The sequence below is a fragment of the Phoenix dactylifera genome, unplaced genomic scaffold (genome assembly GCF_009389715.1).
Source record: "Phoenix dactylifera cultivar Barhee BC4 unplaced genomic scaffold, palm_55x_up_171113_PBpolish2nd_filt_p 000046F, whole genome shotgun sequence".
In the NCBI taxonomy this organism is placed as follows: domain Eukaryota; kingdom Viridiplantae; phylum Streptophyta; class Magnoliopsida; order Arecales; family Arecaceae; genus Phoenix; species Phoenix dactylifera.
Window position 1 is genome coordinate 2,266,726 of NW_024067669.1, and position 25,771 is coordinate 2,292,496.

A 25,771-nucleotide genomic window follows, 5' to 3' on the forward strand; every position below is an offset into this window, starting at 1 on the left:
AACCAAACATGTGAGAGTGGTAATTTCTGCTAGAACAGGATCAATCTGCCACTTTTTCCCAATCAAATGCGTCGATTCTGCTGAACAAGGGACAGCAAAGTTATGGATTAAGGCACTTCTACTGGAAAAGACTAAAAATTACTAGCCATTTTTTAATAATATTGGAGTGGCTAGATTGGTTTGGAGGTATGTCATTTTCTTGGATCCTTCTTTATATGTTTTGGCAGCTCTTGAATCCCTGGTTTTAGCTTTTTCTACCTAGTTTTCTTCTATTGATTGTTTTTTCTTTCTAGGGTAGGTTAGGATTGGATCAACTACTAATTGGTCTTTCTTTTCTTTTCTCTGCTTTTGTCATTGTTCTTATTTTTTCCTTATCCATCTTTAGACCTTTTTTTTTTTTTAATACTCTCTTTTCCAGAAAAAGCATCCGAAAGCAAGCCGAAAAATTCTAGATAATGTTTGTTATCCTGAAATTTGCACCTGAAACTTGACATCCCAAAAGCTCTTGTAACTTGGGGAAGAGGACCTCCTCCAGCTAACAAAGCGTTAACAAGATAAGCATCAAGGTGTCGAGTTCCACCTTGCCGTGTTAATTCAGAAATTGTTGTTCAACAAGGATGTGATGGTTTGCATGCAGGGACCACCATGGTGTTTAATTGCATTAAACCATTGGTTTTCACCATACAACTCTCGTAGCCACTTCGAGTTCAATTATATTATAACTATCACTTTTATCGTTTTTTGTTTGTTGTATGCGCGAATCAGCAGCTGATTGTCTGAAAGGTGGTGTCTGAAAGGGTTATAAGCAGGGTTGCAGCAGATAAGATCAATTTAGAGTTACAAGTGACTGTGTCTATAGTTGTTTACTCTCTTCCCATGTAATCTGAAATGCTGCAGGATTTTCCTGGGACTTCCAGCATGAAACATTCGAAAATAGATAAAATAAAATAGTGATCAACATTTCCCTTGCATCTTGGGCTCTGTTTCAAGATAAATTCATGCTTGCATCCAATGTGCTTGATGCTAGTTTTTTTACAATGGAACTGGCTTATAGTTGTTATAATTAATTTAGCTCTCAAATTCCCTTTAAGTAATCTGACAACTGACACTTAGATATATGTACAAAAGCTTCTAATCATCATGAAATACCCAGAACAGCTATCTTTAATTTATAACAGAGCACAAGAGTGTCAAGAATTAATTCCATCACGTACATACTTCTAGCTGCGCGATCAACCAATGTGCTTCTCAAGCACTGCTCCTGCCTAGAGCGCCAGAGTAACCCTGATACGGCTTTGCGGGCGTGTGTTTCATAGCCTTCACCCCCAGTGGATTGTTCTTGCTCTGTTTGTCAAACCAAATGACACAGAAAAACAAGAGTTAGGTAGGAAAAAGGTATCAGATATGCAAAATAGGATGGATATATTGTCAACCAGAGGAAAATAAAGAATTGAGGCTAGAAAAATGAAAACAAGAAGCTTTGATCTATTTAGCACTCTTTTTCAATCCATTAAATGGGCATGCCTAATTATGTGCTGATTTCCACCTATTTGCCGATCAGGCCTCAAATGATTTGGCCAATAAACCATCCAAATTATCAGTAAGTGATTTTCGAATCACTCTGCCAATGAGGATTTGATTTCATACTGTAATGCCTGATGAGTATAAGCATGAAAAGTTATTTTCCAAAGTTAGGGAGTTACCATTAGGCAAATTCCTTCCTCAACATTGCAAATGGGGTAGTCATGGGGGCAGCAGCTGTAGTGGTCATCACAGCAGGTCGCACCCTCGAGCGGGCAGCATCCCCATGCAAAGCAGTTGCGTCCAAATTCATAGACACAGCAGCATGTCGTGCTCTCTGGGCAGGAATAGTAGTTATCGCAAACAGTTGGTGGCTTCACAGGGGAAGGAGGTGATGGACCAGGATTGGGTGGGTTCTGGCCCTTCTTTATGGGATATGATGCCTCCATTGCAATACCACACTTGCCGGTGGCTGCATTAATATTGCGCTCCATCCTAACGTACCCAGCCTCCCCCCACTCTGAGCCCCATGAGTTCTTCACAATCCAGTACTCCTTGCCATTCTCACTGCCATAGCCTACTGCAGTTACACCATGGTCCAGATCGGTACCACAATATCCAGTGAATATTCCCTGAGTTCGAAGGAAAAATAAATAAACAGTCAGATAGATAGATAAATGATTAGGGTAAATATGTATAGTCATGAACAACCACACAACTGGAGGATCATACATTCAATAATCTAGTTTTCTTTTATATAATTAGATGATCAGTATTATTGATGAAAAAAACGTGTAGGACATCGTGCAGCATGTCCAATTTTTTGAAGCTAAAAGATACATGTTGTCAAGAGTAAAATGACTCTACAAACTTCAACTTTTGATAGTTCGATTATTTACGGATGCCTCTGAATGGCAATATACTATTTAATATGACCTATAGAGTGCACAAAATAATTGTAAAATCAGTCTATATTAAGCTGTTATGATTCAGTAATTGACAACATGAGCTTGTCACTATAGCAGTTTATTGACAATGAATGGTGTAGATATGTCAAAGTTACACTAACAAGCAACACATAAATTAATAAGAAACACCCAGGCAAAGTAATCTGAGTTTGCTGATGAAGAAAAACTTTGTCAACAAGGAAAGCTCAAGGACAAGGATAATGTTGGGCTTTTGGAAGGTTGAAGATGCTATGTGACTATAATGCACACTGGGACAGAATAGAGCAGCCACATTTGACCATCAAAAAACAGCCCAATAGCTGTGGCCACAGTTTGCAACTCACAAAACCACACACCAGAATAAAAGAAAGCTATCACAGTATATTGAAAGTCTATATTTATACATTTAGATATAAGGAATAGCTTCAAGAGGAATCCCTGGACCAAACTATATACTCCATGACTGCAACATAAGCTTCTTCTGATGTTAATTCTGAATTTCATAGAACATAAAGCGAAGACTGAATGAAGCATATTCCACCAATCACCCACCACGATTAGGCAGCATGCCTCTATAAGCCTAACTACCATCATACTTTTTCAGAAGGACCGAACCAATTCTAATATACTAGTTACATAATAATTAGGCATTTATATATCAATTCTCATCTTAAAAAAAATTATTGATGAATATATCAATTATCAATGCTCTACATCTAGTGGAACTCTAACATGATTAGGGCTTTCATATACAAGAAATTCTTTGTTCCACGTCTCTCTATAAAATTATATTGTAGACAAGCTGCAAATCATGAACGATGATAGCAAGTGGTTAACAATCTTACAGACATGTAGCAGGGGTAAAACATGGCAACTGAAATCCACAACCATGACATAAACAACCAGCAAGGCATGTACTAATTTACTTATGCAAGAGTCGACGCATCCCAAATTCCAGAGAAGATACTTGTCCCATGTAAGGACAAAAAAGGTAAAGAAGATTCCGATCATGCTTATATTTCAAGGATCTGCATGATGTAATATAGGGTCGAAAATCCTTTCATTCTTATATCTCAGACATCTGCAAAATTTTACATGCAGTTGATCTAACAAGCATCTGATCATACACAACAAGCTAAACTCAAATTGCCAGAAAGATTTTGGCAGAAAATTGATTACTTTTAGAAGCCACATCCATTACACCAAATTATAATTGCAGTCACCTGCTTCTCTAGCATAATGATGGATGGCCTATGCAGCATATTCACATATAAGGGGCACAATTAACGATCAAATCATCACTTTGGTTTAAATTTATGACAAAATACTTAAATTATCCATGCATAGAACCTTACCGATTCATACAATTGGAATGCCCTGCCACCACCTTCAATAGCAACACTAACAGGTTGGTTTGCCACTGCTTTCTGCAGAGACTTCTCATCATTTATCGGAACATCCTCATATGAATCGATGGAAACAACATGCGCGTTCTTCTGCAGCACCACCACAAAAGAGACACCACCATCAAAACTATAGCCAAGAAGGGAATTACAGAGGCCGCAGGACATATGAGAAGAAGAATCGGCAAGTTACCCTGTACTGGTCGCATCTACCATCACGGCCCTTGTAAGGGTAGTCCTCCTCAGTATCGATCCCCCCGTTGTTGATGATGAACTCGAAAGCGTAATCCATGAGCCCCCCGTTGCAGCCCTCATTGTAGAAGGTGTCGCAGTCCACCAGCTCCTGCTCCGACAGCGATATCAGATCGCCGGTCACGATCTGGTTGATCCCCTCCACCGCCGCAACCGTCGAGAAAGCCCAGCAGCTCCCTGCAACACCAAAGCACAGCACAAAAACACTATCAGATCTCCAATTCTTCTGCACTTCTTTCACTTAATACACGATAAATTTACTCTAAAATCTCATTCATACGGTTAGCAGCTTGGTACAAGTTTTCATCGACAAAAAATCAAACATATCGGCAGATCAAGAAACATGAGTGAGTCAGCTCAGGTCTGATCGGAAGCAGATGACGGAGAGGTTTTTCCGGTGAATAGAGAAACAAGGATCTAGCTCCATCAAACCGTCAACTGCGAGGGCAAAATAGTAATAATGTTGCCGGACGAAGGTAAAGGAAAGAAGATACGGACCGCAACTGCCTTGGTCTTTGACCTCCGCGACCGCGCCCTTGTCCCTCCAATCGATGGAGTCCGGCAGCTCGTCGCTGGAGCGGAACTGGTACCGATGGCTCCCAGCGGCGGAACTCCGGCGGCGGCGGGAGCCAGCGGTCCGGACGCCGAGGTAGGTGGAGCGGTACTCCTCGTTGGTGAGGTCGGCGAACCGGGTCAGGCCGAGGCGGAAGGAGTACTCGCCGGCGTCGGCGGCGGCGTTGTGCTGGTCGATGAAGCGGAGGTTGTCGCGGAAGATCTCGAAGCGCCGCTCGTCCTCGTCGAGCGCGTTGTAGGACCGGCTGTGCCGCGCCTTCCAGGCCTGGTAGAGGCGGCGCACCTCCTCCTCGCTCCTCTCCCCGTAGCTGAGGATGGACATGCCCGAGTCGACGGCGGCAGTGGCGGCGGAGGCCAGGGCCAGGAGGTAGAGGAGGAGGAGGGCGGAGACCGCGGCGGTCGCGGTAGAGGTATTGGGACCCATGGTCGCTGGGATTTGGATCGTAGAGGGGAAGAATGGGGAGGTAAAGATGAGAGGCAAGGAGCCTTCTTCTTCTTCTTCCGTGCAGGGATGGCACCCGCTGCTTATGTAGAGGTGGCGAGGGGGTTTATTAATTAATAAATGACAAATAGTAAAAATAATAATGATAAGGCTGATTTTTTTTTTTTTTCTCCAACGGCTGGTTCTCTCAGTGCGAATGCATAAAAAATAATAATAATAATAATAAAACTTGAAAGGCTCTAAAGCAAGTCCATCGTATCAATTAATGGGCTCCTCTAAACCAGCCAGCCACATACAAGACTATCTAATCCTCAGCTTTACTGGTCTTTCTATAGATATGCTTGGTTTGAAAGTTAACATAATAAATGGTTCGAATATTTCAAATTTTTTTAAAATTTATATTTATTATATTTATATTTAGTAATTTATAAAATCTACATTATGGTTGATTAGACTAACTGTTTTAATAGAACTATTTATTCTGCATAAAAAATTAATTTTTTTGGATAAATAAGGAATTATATATATATTTTATATTCTTAAATAATTATTATATTATTTAAAATTATTTTGATCATTTCTAAAATTTTTGCTGGTTTGGTATTTAAATTTTATTTAAAATTAATGATTTGGTTAATACTTTGTTAAGTTATGAATTTAAATATTAAATAAAATAAATTTTAAGAATGTAAATATAATTTTTTTTAATTATCGGAGGTAAATGCTATTGTATTAATGCTGGCAGTCGACAGCTTGGGGCTTTGCAGTGGATCATTTCTTTCTATTAATTGAGAGAGAGAGCGAGAGAGAGGAGGGGATGGAGAGAGGTGAACCAATGAAGCCAAACCCTTCTGGAAGCGGAGTGTGGGCGGGCGACACTAGCTTCGCAAGTCAAGAGGAAATTACGAGGCCCGTTCCAAACGCACGCATAGGAATGCATATGCGGGTGTCGAATGCATGACAGCATGAGCAAGGTTTAAGCCATCAATACGAGTCATTCTTTACTTTTTTATATATAATCTTGTCGTATTAGTGATTATATAATGAAAACAATTATTTTAGCAAAAGACTCAGGCAATTTCATCGAAAATACCGTCACGCTTTTCATGGTACATTGATGGGGACAAATAACGAATCCAGCTAAAGGTTTGGATAACTTCATCAATTATTTCTGGAATATAGTAATATAGTGGAAGAATTTGGTAGGATAAGACTTGATCATTCAGCTTTAATAATCCTGTTCATCCGCAAAAGGATATGTGTGTCGCTAGAAATTTCATAATGCTTCTCACATCTCTCTTGATAGTACCAAAGATTTAGTCGGATGATATCAGGTTATTGTTTTTTTGGAACATACTGAAAAATTGATTTTCCTGGCTATCTCAAACAATCAAGTAAATTACACCATGAATATAGGGCCTCCTCACTCTTCAACTACATATAAGTAAATTTGGATATAAAAAATATTTTTATATTTTTTAACATTTTCTATTATGTCATCTTAGTAAAGAAAAAAGTATATTTTGTATTCAAACTTCTATTTAGCTGGTAAAAATTATTAAGTTTTGGAGGAAAGGTTTTTACATGAACTTTTATTGATATGTATATTGCCAGTATTGGCTAATGCACTCTTGAGCAGTGATTGTAACTCGCAGCTTTATGTCCAGTAAGACAAGCTAGATGCTTAATGAAATTTTGGTATAGTGATCATGAAATCAATGTAGAGAGAAAGTGGTGAAGGACATCTCTGACTGCAAGATATACATCAAAAGAGAAGCTAATGAAGAAGTGATTGTTCAAGCCAACCAAAATGCTGCACTGTTCAATTATTTATTCATCAAGTGGTAATATTGGCAATAGTTGCTGTGGTATTCGATGATATCGACAAGTTAATATTATTGGCCTAGTCTTCATAATGAAGGGCAGTGTTGGAAATCAATTGCTTGTTATGCTGATACTAAGATTATATTCCTATCTTTTTCTAATTTTCTCTTCCAATTCTAATCGAAATAGTTTATCTTTTAATGCTAGTCTAAGTTAATTTAGGTTGAAATGGGATTTACAAAGTGAGAAAGAGAGTGACGTGTGAAGAATTGGAGAAAATTATTTTTAGTGAGATGTGATATCTTCGAGAATGAGGGCCAAACACATTATTTTGGCCATTATTTTTTTATTTATTTTTTGCTTTTACCGTTTTTATTTGATTTAATTAGTGTTTGTTATGGATGGTAGCTGGGGTTATGTTGATAATGGTGTGAAACCTCGCAAGTCAGATGATTCCATACAACACCTTGGAGCTTAGAGACAGTATCCGCATAGATATTTTTTATGCGCACCACTTTCGACCACTCACCCGCTTTAACTTACCCACCAACCTGACCTCCCTATGATTCCCATCCATGCCTTCCCCAGGATTCCCGGCTGGGATTGGAAGCTGGAATCTTGCCGGCTCCATACCCGGAAACGTGGCACTCCTCCATTGGCTGCCCAAATGTCGTCGGATCTTGTCTTCAGGACAACAAAACAAAAGCATCCTATTCACGTGGTGGTGTCGCTGGGCCCCACGTGCGCACCTCCCGTCTTGGAGCTTCCTTCCCTAACCCGCGAATCTTTCGCACCGTGACGCGATCCAAAAGAATCTACCGCTAGTAAAATATCTCGACGGTTGCTATCTTCTGTACTCGTGGGGGCGCAACTTTTGGACGGTACAGATTCATTGGATGGGTTGAAGTTAAACTAGATCTGTGCGGGCCTTGCATGGCCGCCCATGCGGCCCTAAGATCAGAATCAAACATATATAAATTATGGGCTAGCAGACGAAAAAAGTCAGGTCATTGCATGTGGTTGTTTGTACGAAAAGAACTCTTCTAAATAAAAATATTAATTTTGCATTGAATAATGTGATCACTGAGGTTGATCTCTTCTAAATTTATTTATCAGAATAAAAATATTAATTTTGCATTGAATTCACCAACATGTCTACTAATGCCATTTTCTCTCAGCTTTTTGTTGTGTTATGATCATTATAAATTACTAAAGCTTCCAAATTATAAAAGTTATGTTACAAAAAAATTTAATAATTATTTTAGCCATGCACACCTTGTCCTTAACTATTCCAATAATAATTTTAGGCTTTATATACATCATAGATATGGTCCCCAAAGTGTAAATAACATCTTTGGAGCATCTACTAACCTTTCGCTTTCATTATCTATCAGCCAACATGCAGAAAATAAAAATTTAAACCAGCTTGCTTCTCTTTTTCACACAAGAAGAACTGGCATAAGAATAAAATAAAGCTCATCCAAAAGTTGCATACGGTTCTATTCCTTCATTTCATAATTCAATCCTCAAGGCATTATAGAATTTTGTCTTCTTATAAATCTTCAAAAATTTTACAACTACCAATTATGCAACATGTATCACTTATAGAGAGAAAGTTCAAAATATTCATATATTCAAATTAAAACACTATAATATCAACCATTATATAACTAAAGCCCTGATCTTTCCTAGAAGTTCACTGGAAGCACTTGAGCAAGGGAGAAAAGTTGTATAAGAAGATTATATTTTTCATATTAGGAAAAAAAGAAGAAAAAAAAGATATTATGTTCGGGACAGCGCTCGCCCCACTCCACACTTTCCCATCAAAAAAGAAAAACAGAGTAAGATGGTTCAAACAAAGGAATTAATAGTCGAAGTATCAAATATTTTTATGGTGTTGCAGAATTTCTCTGAGATATATATATAGAACTGATGGTTTAATAAGGTGGTCATAGTTTCTTGTAAGGATATTTTTAATTGTTGTGATGCAACTCTATGTCAGGCATGAAGTATACATGATAGGCACAGCAAGTGATAGGCCATCATTTTCCATGGCAATTAAGAACAAGGTGACAAGTTGTGGGCTCCGTCCAGGTAGATATTTTATCAATCGATGAACTCGTATCAGAAAATGGGGAGCATTCCATTCCGTGATGGCTCACAATAAGCCAAACCTTTCATTAATATTTTCCAACGAAATCCGATCGTCAAAGATAAGGGCATTATTATAAGTTTATCTTGGTTCAGAATCTGCTACGTCTCATCATTAAAAAAAAAAGGTTCAGAGTCTACTACGTCATATAGATACCGTGAACCGTAGCCCACTGCAGAAAAGGGGTATCTCCACTTATCCTGGGGTTTCTCAGGGGCCACAACAAGCTGTCAGCTTTCGTCTCCAATTTCTTTTGGCTTTTCCCACTGAAACTTGTTATCCTTCCTCCCACCACCTGCGTCCAAATCAAATGGAGATGGCTTAGTCTTCTGGTTGCTTGAGCCCATGTACTCGTGTTCTTGATGAGGTGTTTTTTTCTGAAAAAAACAAAAGTGTTCTTAACTTACCCTCCTCAATAAAGAAAAAAACAATAAGTGCTCTTAAAGGAGACAGCATGGATGAACTACTAGAAACTGTCACGGTTGTTGCTGAGGTATGTGAATTTATTTTGGTTTCAGCTTATTTGCTTCTTTCTGCAATTTGAGTTGCTGAATGAAAATGTCCTACCATATTTATTTTTCTTTACTGTAAAGCTGTAAGAATTGAAAGTCATTGTGTGGATTATCCAAATATTCATCCATTTGCATCTGCTTAGATCTCGAAGTGATGAGTAAATAATTAATTCGATTTTTCATTTATTTGCATAGATTGCAAAGTAATCCAAATATTCATTTGCTTGCGTATATCTCAAAACAACCGCATGAATGATCCAAATATATATCCATCTGCATAGATCTCAAAGTGATCCAAATGACGTTTGATTGTCCTATTAGCATGAAAATTTTTAGAAACTTAAAAAGAGAGGAATATGTTAACCAGAAAAAAAAAAGTAATAAGTTTGACAAGTTAAAAGTGTAATTATCGTAATGCACATGAATCAATATATAATAATGACTAAAAGAAACTGAAAGTTGGGAAAATAGATTCGGTTGACCTCCCCATTGTAAGTAAGTTCATGAATTCAGACCTTCTTGTTTTGGTAGTTCTTCTCAGGAGGTACTCCTACTCTTCCTAGCACGAAGAAACTTGTATTTCTGGCTAGGAAGTAGATGAGGAAAATTCCCCTAAATCAGTATACCAAGAATATTGGCCATTTATTAATGGGCCTAATAAGTTGAGTGCAATAGCCATTAGGGATTCAACAAGCAGAACATGAGCTAGCCGGGCATTGCTCGAGCTCATCTTGGAGTAAACCTCTATCTTAGCAACCAGTATACCAAGAAATAATGATGCATGCCATAGGGACCGTTTATTAATGGACTTAATAAGTTGCGTGCGATGAAGTAGTAAATGAGCTAGCTGGGCTTTGCTCTAGCTTGGCATGAAGTAGTAAATGGTCAACTTGAGCTTGGCTTGTTCAAGCCTGAAAAGTAAATTTGAGCCAAGCTCAAGCTCAATCAGCTCCTTTTAAGATTGATAATGTGGGTGGGATGCAGGTGGAGGGAGATCTACCTGACTCTTCTCGAAGGTGGGAGCCCTACATTGTGGCACCATTGACTCATTCTTGATGATGTTAGGGGTTCTCTGAGTGATAGTAATAGAGTCCATAGTGGGCAAGGGGATAATGGAGAAGAGAGGGGAGATCTAAGGGGCATAATTGATTGCTATGCTATGGTAAGTAGGATAGGACCCTTTGGTGGCATTGGGTAGGAGCATATAAGAAAAATGAGAATAGGGAAAGCTATGCCGAGTGGCATAATATTTGTGGTAGGTGTTTATACCAAATTTTGTTTGGTTTTCAAAAATTTTGAAATAAGCTTAAAGTAGGAAAAAACTGTTCGATTTTCATGCAATGACAAAACTGCATATACTTTCTATAATATTATTAATATTGACATACAATATTCATACAAAAGATTATTCTATATTATGTATTACATATAATGGATTACCATATTTTATATGGTTAATATTAATATTTAGTATAACACCAAAACTAAATATTAATATTTATGTACTACAAAATGTAATATAATACTATAGGATTAGAGTATATTATATAATTTAAATATCATAATAGAACTAAAGAATATATTATAGCAATGTTTTGTATTATTAATAGTACGTAATAATGTTATGATATTATATTATAATATTAATATGAAAGAATTATTGTAATTAATGATATAATATATAATAATATTATTCTAGCAACATTACATAAACATAACATACTACCAATATTGCATAATAAACTATAGATATTTAATAGTAACATAAATACTATTTAATTAAAGAAATACTATACTATTACAATGTCATATTATAATATTAGAACATAACAAACTATAAAAAATATTGTAAATGTTGTATATTTACTATGATGAATATATAAAACTATTGTAGAAATATTATTAAATTATAATAAAATTATTGATCTTTATCATAGTATCACATGATAAATAAAGGTTTTATATATTATGTTATAATATTATAATATACCTTTATAGTACTAGTAGAACAATTATACGAGTGTTAATAATACTATATAATATGTCATGTTATTAATAAGAATACATATGATAATATATTATAGTATTAATATAAAATATTATATTTAATATAATATTAGATATAATCAAATGTTAATATGATATAATAGTATTGTATAATATTACTAAATACGTATTTTATAATAATATGAATAAATGAAATATCATATAATAATATAATTTTATAGTGTTGTAACAAATATAGTTGATAATACAAAATTAGATTTAGGGATACAATCTAAAATGGTGAAATGGATATAAAGAACACGCTTAAGCTATTCCAAAATGGAAATGGAATAGTATATTCCCAGAAAACTAGCATAAGAAGGTTTGATAAGGCATAGCGTATTTCACGTCTTTGGCCATTTTCCGAATCTTGCTCTCTGGCATATGATCTTATTCCAGTCTTATGCTCCTACCAAACACCACCTTCATGTTATTTGTTACAGCAATCGGTTTGTTAATTGGCAATGACATGCTGATGATTTTTCAAATTATGTAGTTACCATTATCATGACGTATTTAAATTCAAACATGTCCTTTTACATGCTGAATGTTCACTAAGTTGTAATGTTTAATGCTGTCACGGTCCCTCTTGAAAGACTAATGCTTTATTTTTTTTGATTTGAAAGTGTGCAATAAACCTTAAACCCTAAACTTTCTTTCATTATTTTGATATCCATATGAATTTTTAAGAAGCATGATTCACCGGGTGGTATGGGACATACCATACCGTGCCAATTCGATATTGGTATATGGTACGAAAGGCGTATCAATATTCGGTATGCCAAAAAAAATTTATATCGTACTGTACCACTATAGTAATAATATGGCATCAATATGAGGTCCAGTGTTGCTAAGAAGAACAAATTATTTGTTTATGCTGTATATAATGTAGTTAGAGAAGTGCTTTCACTCGGTCAATGGTTTCTCTCCTGTAACATAAATCTCGACCGGCCATGCAGTGCATGAACGACCGTACCATTCCTTACATCCTATAATTAATAGAAGAAATCTATGCTTGGATTGATTTGACCATAAGCCCATGGGAGCATATATCCGAAAATTAAGCAATATTTAGAAATAGAAGAGTAAAAGAGAAGGGAGAAGTCGTAGTTTCTATCAAGGATAGGCTTCCTGCTAACGGGATGAGTGAAGTCAAACAGGTTACATGTTTTTGTTGTGCAATCGCCCATTATAAAGTGCAGAAGACAATTAGTAAGTCATATAGTTCTCAACCAAGTTTGAATCATTAGAAACAACCAAATTATATGTCATCGTGTCGTATCAAGATGAGGGTTGACCCTGGATGCCAGAGCCAGCCGCTTTTCTACCCTAAAGTCAGCCACGACAAGTGCAAGCAAATCTAAATTTATGTCTCCAAACCAAGTAATCTCCGGGAAAGCACGAAGCAAGTTCATGAAAACCATTTCCATTGACTGCTCTATTTGAAGGGAGACAACTGAATCACTGGAATTCCGAACATATTCGCGTTAAACTTTAAAAAGAGAGAAGGTGCACACGGAGACCCACGCATCGATTCTTTTCACGAGACCCACGCATGGCGAAAAGGCTACGTAGCCGCGTTAGCCGTTGCATAAACGCGGTTCCTAGTGCTGCATAGAATATTAATTAGATGCTTAATGCCCACTGCAAGACCGAGTCCTTTCTGAGACTCTTTATAAACTCTTTCACCTCTCAGCCCCCCTTAGAAGTCACAGCCCCTTTCTCCCACTTATCCATTCTGACCACCACCAAGCACCCATCCTCGTCACCTCCTTCCCTTCATTGCCATGTCAATCCAAGGCCAGCTTCTTGAGGTCACAGGTGAGTTGTCAATACTTCCTTCAAACTGAAACGGAGATCATCCCTGAACTCTAACTCTACGATCCTTTTGATCAGTGGTTGGCTGCAGCAAACTGAAGGACACAGAGTGGATATCGAGGCAGGATCCATTCGTCTGCCTTGAATATGCCACAACCAAGTTTCGCACCAGGACCTGCACAGGTATATTGGATCGATTTTGTGTTGGAAATTTGTTTGAGAGATTGGTTCGACTTCTTTGAGATCGAACAACAATACATGCAGATGGAGGCAGGAACCCTCGCTTTCAGGAAAAGACTATGATTCCCCTCATCGAAGGCCTCCGCGAGATCAGCATCAGCGTCTGGAACAGCAACACCATCGCCTACGACGACTTCATTGGCAGCGGCAGGTAAATAAATGTTCACTTTCTACCAACTGTTCTTCTGAAAAGAAAGAATCAAAACCGAATTATATGTTTCAATGTTCTACTCTTAGGGTCCAGTTGCAGAAGGTCCTCTCTGAAGGCTATGATGACTCTTCTTGGTCACTGCAGTCTAAATCCAGAAAGTAAGACTTCCAAGCCTCTAAAATCTAGCTACCAAACCAATTCTTCTCTTGTTGCACGAGTGATTCCCCTCGCTGCAATCTCTCCTCCACAGGTACGCTGGCGATGTAAAACTCATCATGCATTATGCACAAGCAGGCAAAGCACAAGTAATTCCTATCTCCACTCCAACTATAATTTCTTGATCAGTCAATGCATGCAGACAACAACAAACCTGAAGCCCTAATTTCTTGTTGGCAGAAATCTTCAAAGGCCGAAGCTCCAATGAGCTATGCACCAACTGCATCAGTGTACAATTCAGCAACTCAATATGCCCTTCCTTATGCACCCCTGCAAACAATGGCACCAACTGCTTCAGTGTACAATCCAGCAACTCAATATGCCCTTCCTTATGCACCCCCGCAAACAATGGCACCAACTGCTTCAGTGTACAATCCAGCAACTCAATATGCCCTTCCTTATGCACCCCTGCAATCAATGGCTGCCCCTTCCTACCCTTCGGCTGGAGCTTGCCCTGCAGAAACCACTTACCCGGCACCATATCCACCCCCACCATGTCCACCACCGGCTAATCCTGCTCCTTATCAGCTAGCAGCATACCCTCCTCCCCCGGTGCCACCGGCATATCCAACTGCAGCGTATCCACCCACCGAAACATACCCACCAGCCATTTACCCCCCTCCACCACAAGCCCAACCCTGTTATCAACCAGGTAAATAAATAAATAAACAAACAAACAAATAAACACCTCTCCCCTGTTTTGAGATCACTGAAAGATAAAACATGTGCATAATAACGATTGTGTGAAATTTTTTGTGTGCAGCACCTTACCGAGGGGTCTATCCACCACCACCATATTGATGAGAGAAGAGATGCAGTTGCTACTGAGAGTCCAGCTTTGCTAGTTTAACATGTACAATACTTGATTCAGAAGTAGTTTAACCAAGACTTGTGGTTGTCTTTTTCTACTCTACTTTCAAAAAATGCTTGTTTACCAATATGAATGGGAAGCCAATTAGTACAGGAGGATTGCTGCTATCAAAATGGAAATGATGTTACAACCAATTTCTGGGGATGTATGTGTGATGATATTTTTCTATATCACAATCCATTTTTCCTAGCAAGGGCAGCGATCATCTTTTGCAACTCGAATATTTCATCCTCTCTCTGACAGAGCTCCTCTTTCAATTTCTCAATCTCTTTAACATGCTCACAGTAATGCAAAGATGTCCGTGGCTTTTTTGAATCATTGGTCTCATCTTTTGCGTGCTGCCTTCTTTGGGTCACCATTTCCATCTTGTGCCATCTCTTATTTAATGGATCATGTCCATCGAGTGGAGCAGCAGCGGTCATCCTTCGAACATGTAAGCTGATGCTTTTCCCACTTCTAGTTTCTAAGAAGACGTTCTTCTGAGGCCGACCACTGGAGTCCTGGATGTAGAAGAAAAGAAAAAAGTTCTTAGTATTTTAGCAGAATCATGGTGCTCGCGGATGGCTTCTAGAAGTTACTTGGTTGTAACATCATCATTATTGCTGCAAGAGAAACAGAGAGAGAAGAAAAAGAAGAACATCATAATTGTATTCTCATATCGTAAGCCTAAGCTTTTATAGAAAGATCTAAGAAGGGCACAAAACCACGCGATGATGCCCATTTGACAGGTGGCAACCAAAATTCCAGTTGTGACAGGAAAGGAATTATGGTGCTCAAACTCTATATTTTTTTTGCCTGAGGGAACATTATATGAAGGTAACTGGTATGCATTTTTTGGGAATATAACATGCACACATGAACTTGACCTATGTATGCACGTATGTGTGCGTGGGTGCATGCGTGTGTGTGTGAGAGAGAGAGAGAGGGAGAGAGAGAGAGCAGTGCCTTAATATGTTCTTCCATCTTAAAGAACCAAATTACTCTCTGCAACCAACCAGCCTCTCCTTTTTTTCTTTTAATGTAATGAGCATCAAGATTCACTAGAGCCCTCCCTAGGGATAAATGCTCGTTCACAACCAAGAACTACGATATGCTCAAGAAAATACACCACTGTATGCATAATGAAGCAAAGTATAGTCACAAAATCAAGAACATTCTTATAAGACTCTCATTATGTATAATATAAGACATTCAACGAAGAACAAGTTAACTGTCAGAGGGCAATAAAGTCTTCGCATGCTAGAGGGAAGTTTAGTGTGAGGGCCTGCTGATATGTCCAATCACATGGTGGTATCGCCCTGCAAGAACAGAAGTTGCTGAGAGAACCATATCAGCTAAAGATTGAGGTATTATGGAAGGTTGCCAATATCCCAAAATCCCTAGTTCAGATAATGGAATCCTGTAAAAAGGTAATTATGTATCTTATCATACTACCATATATCAGCATGAATAATTTCTATCCAGAGGCATTTTTGGCTCTGAGATATCTTACAACTCAGTTAACCACTGTGTTTTCAGTGAATCTCCTCAACTATCCCAAATTTCAAGGAACACTATTCTCATCACGCTGTTCCCAACTTAACATTAAAGCTCTTGGATCATCTTTACCCATTAATTGGCATCTAGACTCAGTTCAAATCCTCTCTAACCTCAACACTTCACCCGTTGTAGCAAAATTTGAAAATGTGGCCTACACTAACCTGTCATACCTATTTCATAATACCCCTATTCCAGCTATAGCTCTAGTATCACCAAAACAGATGTAAATAACCTGCAAACTGGTGCTTTCCCTCATAAGCCTCTGTCAACAGACCCTCCTCTTTAAACAGGATTCTGAAAAGAAATGAATAAAAAAAAAATAAAAGAACATCACCTAGAGTTAGATGAGGTCAATGTGGCCATCCAAATAAAATCAACCTTGAGTGGAAGGTAGAATGGGGGCAATTTTGATTAATTAGACTTAGATTTTCCCTTAGATAATAAATTGTAACATGTCTACCAATAATCAACTGATCAAGCCTGCTTGCTAACAGATGCAATAGTGTAAAAAGAGTGTAATCGTAACTTTGGCTTACAACAACAAGAATGAAAGCACAATTGCAGCTGAAATTTAACCTAGAACTTAGTTAATTTCTATCAAGCAAGTAAAAGTAGTTCCACTGATTAGTTCATTTTGAGAATTAATTCTAGCATGCTGGATGGATGATAAATGTTCGTTTTGAATTGCCTAAAAATATTAGAAGTTACATAATTGATCTTTTGAACACAAGAATCAAACTTGTGATTGGCTTTATGTGCATTTTGCATGTGCATATTGACAAGTCCCAAAAAAAGACAAGGGAATCCATAGCCCCTCCAACCCCTGAAACTACTCAATCATCATACTTTTTAAGTCTTTCCCAGACAAGCTGATAATACGCATCAATTAGATAATTGAAGTAAAAAAAAGAACCAAGGATAACATGATAATTTAAGCACCAAGCCTGAAATACAGCCCATAATTTATGTTAGTGTTGCTTGGTTACCTATGAAGGACATATTTGCATGTCATTGCTTGCCATATATAGTTTTTTGAAATCTGTTCTATGCAGAGTTAAACATTACGGTAAAATAGATGTGAAATCTATCTCCAACTTCCCCGATGCCTAATGAGGCAAACAACCTCCTAGCCTTATATTGTTCAATGACATGTTCCCAATGGACCAATGATTTTACTAGTACTGTTTGGAATAGGGAAAAAGTGTTCTATTTGTCAAAAGGTGAAGTTTAAATGATCTGTAGAACCATTGGTAGCTAAAATTTTCTACCAGGGTTGCCATGCCACTACATAATCTTTCTCTTGCCCCTGCACCAGCTTCCTACCACCCTGACTGGTTCTTCAGTAACTAGTTCTGACTGGTTCTTCAATCTCTTGTTTTCAGTGATTCACTAAATTAACTTTGATTTTGCAGGTTTGCACAGTATATCGATGTACTCGTTATAATATCAACAGTACATTCCAACAATTCTAAGGTGGTCCATTTTCAAATGTTTTAGGAGAGTTCTCAGTCCTCAAACTCAAAAATGATTTTAACTCAGGCAGCTACACTACTATGGGCTGATAATATAATGTAAACTTAATATTCTACACGTAAATGTCTTCATATTCCTTCTCGGCGCTTACATTTTTCAACGTCTTTTTATGATACTTCAACCTGAATCTGAAATCCACACTACACGAAGGATATTGAAGGTATAGATAATTGTTGTTGGCCCTCAAATAATAATCCCTTTCTCTTTGACTTACATGTTTCCCACTTTCTATATGTTACTTTCCACTAATTAATAAAAGTGTTAGGCCAATCCTGTTTCTTGCATTGGTTTCTGACACATTTCTTAGAAACACAGACTTCAATGTGTTACCTTCCTGCTCGCATGGAAATTAAGAGATAGGATGTGCATATAATGAGATAATGGCATTAAAAAGCAGAAAGTTGCAGGAGATGAAGACCATTTAATTCAGCTGAGTAAAGTTGAAAACAGACTAATTTGGTGCGTACCCTTCTTTCTGGGGCTTCTATTCCTTTGAATGCTTCATATGCCTCTCTGGCATCCTTGAAAACAGCAAATGTAGCATAGCTAGGGCCTCGGACCTTTAGATCATTCTGCAAAAGAAACCTTTATTGTATTTCAGAAAAGACAAAAGACTCTCTATATACACTACTAAGACATAAAGCATGAGTAATCAAGCACCTCGATATCAACATTATATTTCTCAGGAAATAGTCTCAGCAGGTCTTGATAAGGAACATCAACTGGTATGTTGTGAAGAAGTAACTTCGCTTGATCAGAGACAGACAACTGGAATGCAAAAAATTGATAAATTAGTTAAGCGTCTTCAACAAACAAGTAAAATTTTGGTTTCCTAGTTCTGACAGACATTGTTGTTTAGAACAGAAATGGGATCATCAAATCCATATTCAAGCTTAGCAAGAACCAGCTTCATTGCAGCCTTTGCATCGTTTAAGCAGTCATGTGGTTCACCTTTTTGTCGTACTGGAGAACCCAACACAGACTGCAAAAAGCAAAACAATTAACATGAGAAATGAAGGGCAATGACAAGATATATAAGGAAAAAAGAATGAGGAAACAGAGCACGCCTATACAAATCATATACATCCACATCTGGTATTAAGACTCTTGATGCAGTTCAGCATGAATTGCCATTTTGTTCTTTGTAATGGTTTGCTAATAAGAGTTCTTGAAAATTAGTAAACATAAACCTGTTTCTATCTTTATGTAGAACATGTGCTTGTGCTTATGAGACAATCAAAAGAATTACAAACAATCAGGACATTTTTCTATTTATAAGTAGCATTGGACACAATGCCAAAATTGTAGTAAATGTTCAATATGATAAAGAACAGTTCCCCCCAGTCAAAGATGTCCAGCTTCCACAACCTGAGTTCAAAATTAGGCTAAATCAGCTTCTTTATAGACAGGTCCTCAATACTTATGTGTTACAATAGTTGTCCCAAAGACCGATACAAGTCGTCGTAAAGTGAGCCAAATGTAAATAATTTTATCATCACATGGCAGGATTTGTCACACACTATTATAATTTAGAGGGAGTTACATTGTAATATCATCTTCTCATATCACAAATCCCATCACATAAGTTTAGTTGATCATGTATCCAATAGCTGGACTTGGAATCCCAATATCTGCCTACTTGTGTGCTCTCATACAAGGCTTCAAGTGCCACATGCCAGCACCACCATGCTAATTTTCGACATGCGCTGATGCACATGGACAGTCCGGCATGCAGTTTTGCTATGTGACAGTCTGGCACTTCCCTGTCTTGCAGAGCAGGCCAGGCATGCAGTTTTGCTATGTGATAGTCCGGCATGTGCTGCAAAGAACAGACAAAAAAGGACCAGCCTGCTATTCCAATTCTAATAACCTTATAAATTGGACTAGCTTCTTTTAAAACCCTTGGACCCATGAAGCCAGAATACAAACTTCACACATAGGTTCACGCCTACTATATTACACTCCTAAAAGAGCGAGGAAGCAGTGGGGTCACTTCACAAGGCCTATAACTTGAGTAAGAGCCCAGTCTTTAACTGTATCATCACTGCAGGACTCAAGGTTTCTTCCTAATGCACGTTGGCAACTATGTGGCTCACCTTTAAAAAATATTAAATGATAAATAAATTTATAATAATAGAAAAGAGAATAGAAAATATAGAACTAGCTCAATAAAATTCAGAAAAATAAGAAAAAAGTATAGAGGTGGAGGGCTAGATATCCAAGGGTTAGGCTTATGGGGGCCGCTTGGCAACCACTATGTGCCCAATCTACACACAGAGGCAGTCTAGACCATATGCAGGCCAGTTAGGAGCCGCATATATCACTTCATAAAACAATGATGGGGCAAGCCTCTAGGCGTCCCCTATATCCAACCCCTAGAGCATCATAAAACTCCTTTTTTTTGCTCTCCACTCTCTCCAATATGTATGATGATCCTTTGCCTCATGCATGTTGCATTCATGAAATATTTTTGCATGCCATGCTTTTATCCTTGCAATTGTGATATGAATTTTTCAACTGTGTTTCTCACTATCATGCTCAGTCATCATCCAAGAAAATCAAAGTTGTCCTAATTCAGATATTGATTGGCATCGCAGTTTTGGCATAAGCTGTGATTCCGCAGGTCAGATATTGAGTTTCAAACCTTTCATCACCTTTAATCCACACCAATCAAAAAGCACATAAATCAAATTTAAGCTTGAGTTTTGTTTACACTTGTCCATCTTTTTGTTTAGATTCACTAAACCTAACATCAATTGCCCAAGTTGTTTATTAATTACCAATTTTTGATACTTCTCCAAAGGGTGACGATCAAACATATAATGGGAACTGCTGACCTCATTTTTGATCAAGCTCTAGGAAGAGAACCATGTGAAGGATCTTCATTAATTCCATCATTCCATACCAATGATGAATAAGAATATGAACATGTCATACTACATGCTCGTCAAAAGAAAATCAGAAATGGCTGCTTTCTGGAGCTTCAATCATAGTGAAATTTTTCAGAAGATATTTTTAATATAAATAAATAATCATCTTTTGAAATTTGCCTCCAATTAATACCCCAATATAGGAGTTGAATATAAAGAATGAGATTCAATTCCATAGATATGTTTATCCAATTTATCATGATTGAGATCCACAGCATTCATTATTTTCTGTAAGAAGACTATTAGCCAAGAGATTACTTATTAGTCAAGAAGTATTGTTGACATTTTGAAAGACCAATTTGATGCAAAGGATTATAACCATGATGTACATCATCAGATTCACTAAGATCAAAGCTAATAACATATGATTAAAGAAAAATTACAAATAAACTAACCAATTTTGTCATATTCATAAACTACAGAGCAAGTCAATCCAAACTCTGATGGTGGATAAAAGGAAGCTAATATGTAAGTGCTCGTGTAATGTAAAATAGGAGAGCTTTCTTTTGTTTGTCTTTAAAATAGGAGAGGCATTGCAAGGCAGTTGATTGGATGAAGTTAGAAGTTACTAATGTCTTCTTCTTATCAAGAACTAGTAATCCATGTTTTAAATTTCATTTTGACAATGAAAGTGCACTTGGAAGATCCGAAATAAAAGAAGTTTCATTTTGATGCGTGCGGTTTACAGGCCTAACTAAGGATATATTAAGATCCCAGGCATTATTAGCCCCTTAGTCAATTGTCCCTTTCTCTTCTAATCAATTGACCTTCTGATGGTATGCCTAAAAGTTCCATTGATGACATCAAATTTTAATCGGGAGAGAAACGTTTTTACAACATTAAGAATGCAACAATAAAGAAGATTGATGATGAAGAATTGCGTAGGTTGTGAACATGCAATGAAGCATGTCAGGAAGCCACAAAAAGAAGGTTAATAGAGAGTATTTATCCTAGGCTCCTTGTAGTGCACATCACATTGGATCTACATTTTATGATGGGACCACAGAACCATCATTTGACCTTTAACGCAAGTCCTTGATTAAATATTTCCCTTATGGTTAGGACATTAGAATATACTGGACAACTTAATTAATGAGGAGAAAACAAAAAAAACAGAGTCAAAAGATCTGCATACTGCAAGCAAATTTATTGAACAATGAAAATGAAGCACGACAATAAATTGTTCAGCTGATAGATTAAAATACAACGACATGAGTTAAAAACACAGTAAGATTGCCAGAATAGTCAACGTATAGAAGATACAACCGCTGACATTACAATGTACAGGTATTAACAGATTAGAAATAACTGAAAACTGGAATAGTTGTATGCAAAAGAAATTTATTTTTTCAGAAAATACCTTACACAAATTGTTCAAGGAAGGTGTAACAGTAGGCAAGTCTCCACATTTGAAGATGTATGATGTGTCAATAATTCGTGGATGATCAATTTTTAGTACTGTATAGTTAGAGAAGTTAGAACATGAGAAAATCCTTTATTTAGTTCAATAAAGCAATAAAAGAATGCAACAAATATACATACAAATTATAAGATATACAGCATACCTCGTAAATCATTATGTACACCGTGGCCAACTAAAATAGTCCCTCGAGACAAAAGCTTCTTAAAGGATTTCTGCAAAATGCCAGATTAACTTTGGGCAAGAAAATTCAATCATAACTAGTAAACTGAAGGTAGCTAATACTACCTGTATATCAGGCAATGAACAAGTAACTCCCTCCAAATCTTCAGCATATATTCCAGTGATGTCTGTTCTGTAGTCAGCAACAGCTTTGTTGGGATTTACAAGTTCATCAAGTTTAACCTGAAAGCAAGAGCTATCCTGAAAAGCTTGTAGAAACTGAGGCAGAAAAGCTTTGTATATATGATGATAACGTATCGAATAGAAGATTAGGACATAACGCAAAGCAGTTTTATACCTCCAAATTGTGATCTACTGCACATACTTTTACAATTGCTTCAGTACCATCCTCGCAAAGGACCATCTCACAATCAATTGAAAGCATAACTTTTGATTTCATTGCCTCAGAAACTTTACCTAGTGGAATGATTATCCACTCCTGCCAAATCACACCATCAAATTAAATAAATATCAGTATCATAACATGGCTTTTACTTACTCAAATGGAAGGATGTTCTCAGATTCTTAAATTGAACGGACATTGGATTTCTTGCAGTCCTACATGATGAATTTACCAGTAACTCATGATTATTAAGTTGATTGAATTCGGAATTTCAAAGTAGATATACATATATGTAGTTTATATGAATTCACCAATACATGGAATTGCTTTGCCATAAAACTTTATAAATTGGACAATCATAATAATTTAATATAAGAATTTGAGAAAATATTTTTTATTGGTAAATAATTGTCTCTACATGATTTGCATCTTGTGAGATAGACTATCATTCTTTTTGATAGTTACAGAAAAACAGGAAAAAGAGATTTGGAAAGCTTAATCGAGCATCATTCAGACACATGACAAAGGCGTCAAGCGTTCAACTGTTCAGAAGAAACTACCAAATGAACCTTCAAAAAGCCGACAAGGGTATAAGTATGGACCTTTTAGATGTGTGCAAATACATGTAGATGTATGTTATTGATTGAAATTAGTCAGACCAATTATTTCCGCAACTTCATAAAATTCATAAAACCTTTGTCAAGAATGGTGTTAGACTTAGCTAATTTTATCTACAACTGTCATAAATAGTCTACTTTTATCTACTTTTTTGTTTTGCTTATTTCAGACAAGAGACTTGAACATGAAAATTTAAAGATTTTAACATGGCTCTATATGAAATTATGAATCCATCAATGATAAGAAAGAAAATAAATAAACTTGAACATATATATCACTGGTATCTATTACCATTAGAAGCTAACTAGCATAGTGAAACTTTTTAATTTAATGATAAAACAAACTTAAGTGAGCAACGACATAGATGGTTGCATCAGAAGATCATGACAGCATAAACACCGTCTTTAACCAGATATTCATAGCATGTGTGAAATGTAAAGAGTCGAGTGCTAGATGGAATCCAACCTCCTCATGGGATGGAAAAGAGTAACATCGTGAGAAAAGTGAATGTTCCATCGTCAAACGGACCAGCCTCTGCATTTGTACAAGTGTAGGTCAATGACAATTATGAACTGACTGACATTCTGAAAGTTCAATTTTGCCGGTAAACGTTTGCACAAACAAACAAAGGAAAAGCTATTACAGTAATGTTTAAAATATAAAATAACTTCATTTCAAAAAAAAAAAAACTCAAAATCTATATACAGTCCAAGTCATCAAAAAATCAGTTAATGGGGATTTTAAACACATAAGCTGATGTCTCCAAAATAAGAAGAGAAGTCTTCAACAATATTAGCAGGACTGTCATCATATGGAAGGGAAGTGCAAGTTAAGCAGTTTCCTTCAAATGAGATAGTGCAAGAAAAATCAAATAGAATGCCTAACCTAAGACAGAATTCCAAGCAACATATACCTGCAGAGGGGTCTCTTGGACTGGAAAGTCGGTGATGAACTTCTTTATTGCTTTGCAGTCAGCAAGACGTCTTATCATTTTGTCAAAAAACTGAAACCAAGAAAATAGAAAACCGTGAAAGTATTAGAGACATAATAAATGAGAAGTATTTTATTCATAACAATGCAATGCCTTTTACACTAGTTACCTTCAGATGTTTTTCCTCGAACGTTTGCAGAAAAGCAACCAATATCTCTTTAGTTCTTCTTGCCGGATCACTTACACCAGCACCAAATCTCCTATCATGACTATGCAAAAAATCTTTCCATCCTCCTTTGCCACCTTTCAATCCTTGTTTTTGGGTGAACTTCACGATCTCGGCAAGAACCTAGCAGAGATAGGTCTGTCAAGCTAACACTATAAAAGCACAAACTTGACGCAAGGCAATGCATTTTGCAACTAATAATACAGCAAAATAGCAATTTCTTATGAAGCATGATCTCTAGTTATCTGAACCCTTAACACAATCAAACAAACACTGATCAGAGCTTTGCCAGCATAACAGGTATATCTAAAGAGGCAAATTCAATTAGTAGTTATAAAGAGTAGGTAACTGACTACACTTTACTGGCACATTCAAACTGATAGAACTACCTACAAAATAAAACGTAGCATTCAGCATGTCTATGGAAGACCCGGCAAATCCAACAGAAGCACACATACACTCTCTCCATGATCGTTACAATCCACTGATATCACAAAGACCTGAATTTTATTCAATGAAATGAATAGAATGAACTTCTAGGATTGCTTTGTGCCCACTGCACGCATTGTCTTCATCATCAATAACTAAAAGTTTCACAGCATAACGAACCCAGTAAGGAAGAAAATCTACTTCAGTTGTCGCAGAGGATATAGATAGGATCACAAATGCAATAGACGAACTACATGAAACACCAATAGTTGTCTTAATCCACAGAAGAAGAAAAAAATGGTTGCACAGATAGAGTGAGTGGGGATAAGTACCTCCCCGTCTGCATTCGAAATCACTTCGTCCATTGGAGAGGATATGGAAAAAATAGCTAAAAGGGGGGAAAATAATTAAAATTTGGTGGGAAGAGGATAAATCCCTGATTTTGTCCTCGCCGAAACCCTTCCCCCTCGATGCCGCTCGCTTCGTCCCCCTTGAACCCTTCGCCTCCCCCCTTTCCGATGAAGTCCTAGGGCTGGGAAGTGGCTATTTACGACCCGGACCCGCGAACCCGTCAGGAAAAAAGAATCCGACCCGACAGGGAAAGGTCCTAGG

General features: G+C 37.2%; 3 protein-coding genes across 7 annotated transcripts; 1 reads left to right on the forward strand and 2 right to left on the reverse strand.

Moving 5' to 3' along the window:
* Positions 1-938: 938 nt before the first annotated feature.
* Positions 939-5,202, reverse strand: LOC103712059 (oryzain alpha chain-like). Its single transcript, XM_008798446.4, has 5 exons — positions 4,622-5,202; positions 4,065-4,300; positions 3,824-3,964; positions 1,704-2,153; positions 939-1,344 (listed from the first exon to the last, which is right to left on the reverse strand). Exons 1-5 carry the CDS (start codon positions 5,118-5,120, stop codon positions 1,249-1,251), a joined length of 1,422 nt encoding a protein of 473 aa, XP_008796668.2. The 5' UTR covers positions 5,121-5,202; the 3' UTR covers positions 939-1,248.
* Positions 5,203-9,271: 4,069 nt separating this feature from the next.
* Positions 9,272-15,102, forward strand: LOC103712086 (extensin-like). 2 transcript variants are annotated; one of them, XM_026806742.2, is made up of 7 exons: positions 9,272-9,607; positions 13,569-13,673; positions 13,755-13,881; positions 13,968-14,039; positions 14,132-14,186; positions 14,278-14,749; positions 14,861-15,102. In XM_026806742.2, the coding sequence occupies exons 3-7, from the start codon at positions 13,790-13,792 to the stop codon at positions 14,896-14,898; spliced, it is 729 nt and encodes a 242-aa protein (XP_026662543.2). In that variant the 5' UTR covers positions 9,272-9,607; positions 13,569-13,673; positions 13,755-13,789; the 3' UTR covers positions 14,899-15,102. The 2 variants fall into 2 exon arrangements, with proteins under 2 accessions (XP_026662543.2, XP_008796706.2); XM_008798484.4 differs by lacking the exon at positions 9,272-9,607 and adding an exon at positions 11,814-13,493.
* Positions 14,972-25,668, reverse strand: LOC103712067 (small RNA degrading nuclease 1-like). Of its 4 annotated transcripts, none has more exons than XM_039116036.1 (13): positions 25,492-25,668; positions 25,124-25,409; positions 24,674-24,853; positions 24,487-24,576; positions 24,039-24,107; positions 22,911-23,051; positions 22,679-22,795; positions 22,536-22,605; positions 22,331-22,428; positions 18,945-19,022; positions 18,701-18,808; positions 18,508-18,612; positions 14,972-15,468 (listed from the first exon to the last, which is right to left on the reverse strand). In XM_039116036.1, exons 2-13 carry the CDS (start codon positions 25,184-25,186, stop codon positions 15,139-15,141), a joined length of 1,449 nt encoding a protein of 482 aa, XP_038971964.1. In that variant the 5' UTR covers positions 25,187-25,409; positions 25,492-25,668; the 3' UTR covers positions 14,972-15,138. The 4 variants fall into 4 exon arrangements, with proteins under 4 accessions (XP_038971964.1, XP_038971963.1, XP_008796688.2 ...); XM_039116035.1 differs by having other exon boundaries at positions 18,888-19,022; XM_039116037.1 differs by lacking the exon at positions 14,972-15,468 and adding an exon at positions 15,475-16,266 and having other exon boundaries at positions 18,888-19,022.
* Positions 25,669-25,771: the final 103 nt, after the last annotated feature.